The 6,308-nt window shown below is 42.5% G+C and overlaps 1 protein-coding gene across 3 annotated transcripts in view; it reads left to right on the forward strand.

Moving 5' to 3' along the window:
* The window catches only part of LOC132475787 (collagen alpha-3(VI) chain-like), a 79,785-nt gene extending 73,509 nt beyond the window's left edge, over positions 1-6,276 (forward strand). For 2 of the 3 annotated variants that reach the window (XM_060077095.1, XM_060077098.1), the window contains 6 exons: positions 75-335; positions 870-947; positions 2,942-3,127; positions 3,606-3,806; positions 4,832-5,026; positions 5,454-6,276. In XM_060077095.1, coding sequence (XP_059933078.1) covers positions 75-335; positions 870-947; positions 2,942-3,127; positions 3,606-3,806; positions 4,832-5,026; positions 5,454-5,491 — 959 coding nt within the window. In that variant the 3' untranslated portion in view covers positions 5,492-6,276. The remainder of the gene's footprint in view (positions 1-74; positions 336-869; positions 948-2,941; positions 3,128-3,605; positions 3,807-4,831; positions 5,027-5,453) is intronic. The other variant, XM_060077096.1, reaches the window with a different exon arrangement.
* The last annotated feature ends 32 nt before the right edge of the window (positions 6,277-6,308 follow it).

The raw sequence follows: 6,308 nt of genomic DNA on the forward strand, positions 1-6,308 counted from the left end.
TAGGTTTCCACCCTGTGTTCTGTGGGAGGCTGAATTGTCCAGTGCCTCTAACCAACTTGTCCAACCGCCCTCAGATTCGGCCGAGTTGCACGCCACCAACATCACGTCCAGCGGTCTGAAGCTGCGCTGGGCCCCTGCAGATCCCAAGCTCTCGGCCTACTTCCAGGTGGTGGTGACCCGGCTCCGCGACCACTTCCTGGTGGTGAAGACCAATGTGTCCGACACAGAGTTCTCCCTCCAGAACCTAGAGAGCAGCCAGACCTACCACGCCGTGGTAACGGCCCACACCGCCGCGGGGCTGGTCACCTCCACCCACAAGGGCATCCTCACCACCAGTAAGACCAGAGCTGGGGATCGGTCGGAGGCATTTGTAGCGTAGTGGGGACTTTTAAAGTGGGGGAACTCTGTTTCTGTTTAGCTCCTCACCTAAAGCTGGAACCTTCTTTCAGTGCTCAACAAGACTGTATGAGGCATCTTGCAATATTATTAAAGCTTGAATAAAGTAATTTTCACCGTGTTTAAAACTTGTGTTGTATTGAAATTGTACTGAATACAATACAATTCCAATATGGAAATTTTTAGCAATAGAACTTAGTAGAATTACCTGCATTGGCTACACATTTCTCAACAATCCAAACACAAAGTAGTGCTATATTTATGTTCAAATATTTTGTCTATTTAATGTGTCATATTTAATCTGTATTCAATATCAAATTTGGTTCTTGCCACTCTTGTACTTCCCAACTGCTTCTTCTCAGTCGACTCTCCCATCGCTTGGGGGAAGCTCAGGATATCTCCATGAATATGTGATGTTGAGGCCCATGGCCGGACTCTAGCCACTCTGTTAACTGTTGCTCTTGTTTTGACAGAATCAGCCGAGCCGAAGCCTGCCAGTCCAATTATGGACTCTGATATGGTAAACACACCCCTGGACAAACCAGAAACTGGTGAGTACCCGGACCTTACAAGTGCATGTGTCGGCTTTCCCTCTTCAAAATCATTTAGCGCTGTGTGAAACGTGCACCGGTTCTCCATTTTGAAGCATCACAAACCCCATAAGAATGTGGTTCTCAAACTATGGTATGCGTACCACTGGTGGAACGCGATGCACTATTTAGTGGTATACAAAATATATATATATTTATGATGAATGGAAATACATTAACCATGAGATCATTAAAAATTTGGTTTAATAAAGTTTTGCCTTTCATGTAATATTTTTGATTCAATATCAGCTTGCTTCATAGACATCCACGATTACAAGCTAAACTGATGGCAATATATATGTGCTGCAATTAAAAAATACTGCGATGGTGGCTCCAAGTGGGAACTATTTGGAAGTGAAGTGCAGACAGGAGGAGAATATTTCGAGCAGAACTGTAAAAAACTGTGACAGTGAACAGAGTACAGGTGGTATGTGGTGATGTTCTTAGAAATAAATCCATGACACACACGCATCACACAACCAAACCAAAGTCATCTTACAGCCGAACATGCAGCCTTCTCATTAGTCTTATCATTTTATAATAATAATTAGGCTTTTTCAAAAAAAGTTGTTGATATACAATTGTTAAATGTGCCTCCTGCTTGAGCTGTGCGTAGCTGAATAGTGCAGCAGGCCTACGCTACTGTACTTTGTTATATTTATAACATCATAATAATGGTGGCACTTGGGGGGTCAAATATTTTCTGAGGTGGTACGCGGTATAAAACGTTTGAGAACCACTGCCATAAGATATATGAGATGATATCTATGATTGATGGGATTGTTTCACTAATAGGGCTTGTTTTATATATAGCTGGCTTGGATTAAATCTGGGCAAGGCCATTGATTTTGCAGAGCCAATAATAGTGTCAAATAATCCCAGTTGATTTGTTTTTTATTGGCAGTCCCCCCCAACCCCAAAGAAATGTATTTAATTGTCCCCGAGTAGCCTTCCCTAATAAATGTTTTCATTGCTCCGAGCAAACTGTTTTTAATGCAGGGCCTAGTCCCTAGCCAAGAATATAGCATTTGAAACATGCATTACTATCAACACTTCAAAAATAGACCCAACTTTGGTAAATATACATTTAGATGGACTTATCTTAAGCCAATGATGGACATAATGTCTTTGAAGGTTCATTGACGTGTTTAGCTATTGGTATTGTTGTTCCTACTTTATTGTTATTGTTCACTATTTTACCACATGTTTTATTCTGTTTCATGATGACAAGCACTGGGTAGGTTCTCCAGCAAACATTTTGCTGTCAAATGTTGTGTTAATTGAAAAAGTCCTTTTGTTACAGCCGTCTATGAATCTTACGTGAATAGGCATGCTTGTTATATAGGCTATAATATACTGCTCAGTGCTCAGTCATACAAAACTAGGTTTGAGTGCGCTTTGATGAGTTTTAAGGGTTTGACTTTAAGGCGATTAGGGCCAGATGGTGACGTTTACGATGGAACTGGAGACCACACAACCATGGCTCGAAGACTGAACTAACCCTAAACTACTACTACTACTACTACTGCTACTAGATTAACGGTTGTAATGGTTGCCTAGCGCACGTGTAGATCTAAAATTCACTCTCTTACTCTTCCCTGACTACATCACCTTTGCCCACCAAATCACATCATCGCTTTTTAATGCAACTCACTTCAGCTCCCTCTGGTTGCTAATACCATCTTGAATGCCATTTCCTTTTTCTCGATGATGCCGTTGTTCTCAGCGTTACACTCAACCTTAGATGCCTGATTCACCTCTGATCATGATTAGCTTTTATATTAAACTTCTTACAATTTCGACTTCACTGGTATCATCAAGATTATTTAAATCCCGATAGTGTCTCCAGGTTGGTAGTCCAAACGATCTTCACTCATACTCATCTTCTCCCCTTGTCTGTCTGTTTTGTCGTCTATACTCGCTGTTGTGTTGTTTTTGTTTGTTGCACGTTCTAGTTACTGGACTGACAGATCCATGCTCACTTGACTATGACCCTGGAATGCCATGCAAAGACTATCAGGCAAAGTGGTTCTTTGACAGAATGAACGGGATCTGTACCCAGTTCTGGTACGGAGGTTGTGGAGGCAATGAGAATAGGTTCGAGACAGAGGCCCTCTGTTTGAGCAGCTGCCCAAGCACAGGTGAGTGGCCAGGCGTTCAGCGCAACCAGTGTCACAGCAGCGGTGTGTCCCATCAAGCACTGCCTCGGCTCCAGACACATTGATGGGTTCTGTAAGGACCCTGGGGCATGTGGAAAATGTAGGCTTCCAGTGACATCCAGAGACATCCAGTTCTCTGGATGTACTTTCCAGAGAACTGGTGTCATCTATTGTACAGTATGTCTCTAATGCAGGCTGTGGGCTGGGAAATATTACTAATTAAAAGCCTCAGCAGATTGTTGAGAGCAGGAGCTCTCATTCTAGATATTTAAAACAAGAACGACGTATGAAAAGTAAAACACTTATTCTTACGCCATATAGGACTAGATGATGTCCGGAATGGAGGTACAGGTATACTTATATTTTAAGAGAGAAAATATACCTTGCCAATTCTGGGTGGATGGAGATGGTGGAGATCTGGGAGTGGACAGGGTATGACACCATGGTATCGTGTTCACAGTGTCGGAGCAACAGCAGGCTGAACCCGCACAGATCATCTCGGCCCCAGGTGAACAGGTGGCCGTCCTCCCCTCTCTGACTGCAGAGATAGATACCCCTATCGCTACGGCTGCCCAGGTGGAGCCCATCATCTCTGCCAGAGTGCTGGTGGAGTCCAGCCCATCTGCAGCCAAACCAGTGGAGGAGCTGCTCCCATCTCCAGGTGAGAGGTGCAGCGAGATGAAGACGTAGCTGTGAGATGTTACCACGCTAAAAGAGTACATATGACATATGGCATATGAAAGAGTGAGACTAGGTTTAAAGAGTATCTAAAAGGGAGTTGATTCTTTATTTGTTTGTACAACAGAATTATCCAGACAATGAGTAAAACTCAAAAATGTCTGAATCATTCTTAATCAATATTTGATTAATCAAATCCAAATCCATAAAATCGATGCGGACATGATGTCTCCAGCAGAGCGACATTGGCCTTCAATGAGCAGGACAACAGGGCCTTTTTTATGTGGACTTGCCCCCCCAATCCTCCTCCCTCCAAAATGAACCATGGAGCCAGTCTAAGGCCAAGCAGTGGAAAAAAAGCACCAATGCCATTCTTCAGTGATTCCCAGGAGAAGCCAAGGTCATAAGTGTAGCAGCAAATGAATGGAAAGCCTTGTTCACTAGCTCATTGTTATGTCGAAAGCTGCACTTTCATGAACCAAAGGATTTGGTCCTTAAATATTGTCCATAGACTAAGTGGAGATGGAACCTCTACAGTGGCTTTGAGGTTACTTAAACCATCACTTAACTTTGAAGCATACATTTTAATAGAGAAATGCTTTGTTTAAAAATTTTGAAATCTTGTAATGTATTCTTTTTTTATCTCCCTTTTTTAGCGCCAAGGCTAATTAGAGGTAGTGGCATTTAGAGCCAAGAAAATAGATCCTTAACCATACACTTTGGCTGGCAACAGGGTTAAACTCAGATCAACTGAAAAATAACCATGAATCATTTAAATGTACAACTGGTTCTCAGCGTTATGTATCTTCCCATTATGTATAAGCCAGTTAAATGTATCTAGCCAACACATTTTTATGTTTAAGTAACTTCACTAGCTCCATAGCTCTATATTTATTTTAGCTAATATGTATGTTAGCAATTACCCACTCTCATTTACTAGATTAGTAGTCATTGTTCCTTCTTCTGGTTTCTTGTCTAATGAGCTTTGCGCTAACTGCTCTTCTTCAGCTGACCCAGTGGCGACCACAGTGGTGGACGTCTGCCAGCTTCCTAAAGAGGAGGGCGCCTGTGCTAAGTTCGTCCTCAAGTGGCACTACGACGCCCTCAGCAAGAGCTGCACGCGCTTCTGGTACGGCGGCTGTGGCGGCAACCGGAACCGCTTCGACACGTTTGTGGAGTGTCAGAAGACCTGTGGGAAGCCAGGTAAAGCCCTCGTCCCTTCTTGAAAGCAAGTCAAGCCCTGGCTGGCGCCCATTTGCAACACATGCTCAGGGTACAACTGGCATCACATTGTGGCCTTTATCCCGGCCTATATACCTGCACCTGTTTTGATAATAGTGTGTTAACCAAGTGCCCTCAGTGTAACGGAAATAAGGAGAGGTTGTGCGTTGACACAAGAGGGTTTACATACCAATATACACTGGGAAAGACGGGTTCCACATCATCTGTAGTAAAGAGCGGTAACACACAGAGCAGACATGTTGAATCAGATGTTTGCTAACTAAGCCAAGAGACCGGAAATCATAACATGTGGGTGGATTCACAGTTAACATTGCCGTCCTACATGTCAACATTCTTGTTCTAGGCCATGTATATATCTAATGTGATGTCTGTTCCTTTTCTCCGGCAGCGTTGAAACCTAGGATGAATGTTGCGATAAGGACATAGGACATTGAGAACAGGTCAACCTCGCCTCAGAGGAGAAACACCAAGCTATGATGCGATACCAAATCAATGGTGGCTGCACTGGATTCCACACAACATTCGAAGAGAGAAGATTTAAACCCAAACCAAATTCTTGAAGTAGTCTACTTCACAGAAATAAAGTGAAGGAAGAAAGCAACACAATTTGCTGCATGATTTGTTATGACCTTCTGGTGCTATGTCGTTTTGTGATTGTTTATTTTGATCTGGCTGAAGGAGTTCAAAGGTCCTTCTGTTTTGAGTATGTTTCAGTCAACTACACAGCTTTCTTTTCCTTTTTCATTGTTTTTTTTCACATGATGAAACAAAAGTCATATATGAATATGTTGGACAGAGATAATCAATAAACCAGTATTTGCAGGACTAACCTTAGTAGTGAATGTGATGAGTCTTTCTACATTCCATCTTCACAAGGCAACAAAGCTTGTCACTTTAAAAAACAATTATAGATTGTCAAATGACCTGATCCATATGGATCCTCTTCCACAACTAGCAGTGTTTACAGCCGTTGAACAAGCCCATCGTATAGTGAAACGCCAGCAGCCATTCGTTCAAATGACGAGAGGAGAAAAATGAGGCGCTGCCAAAAACACACACACAGTCCCATGGTGACTAGAAAGGGAATGTACTTGTCTAGCTGTTTGATGTTTGTTTCTTTAATGTAGGATCTTGTTTAGTTTTACGTAAAATTTGTGTTTTCATTTTGGGGAATGGGGGGGAAATAAAGATGAATTAGACTTTCTAATAAACTGGGTGCCTTTCTTTTTTAAATCAGAATCAG

This window comes from Gadus macrocephalus, chromosome 17, assembly GCF_031168955.1.
Source record: "Gadus macrocephalus chromosome 17, ASM3116895v1".
NCBI lineage: Eukaryota > Metazoa > Chordata > Actinopteri > Gadiformes > Gadidae > Gadus > Gadus macrocephalus.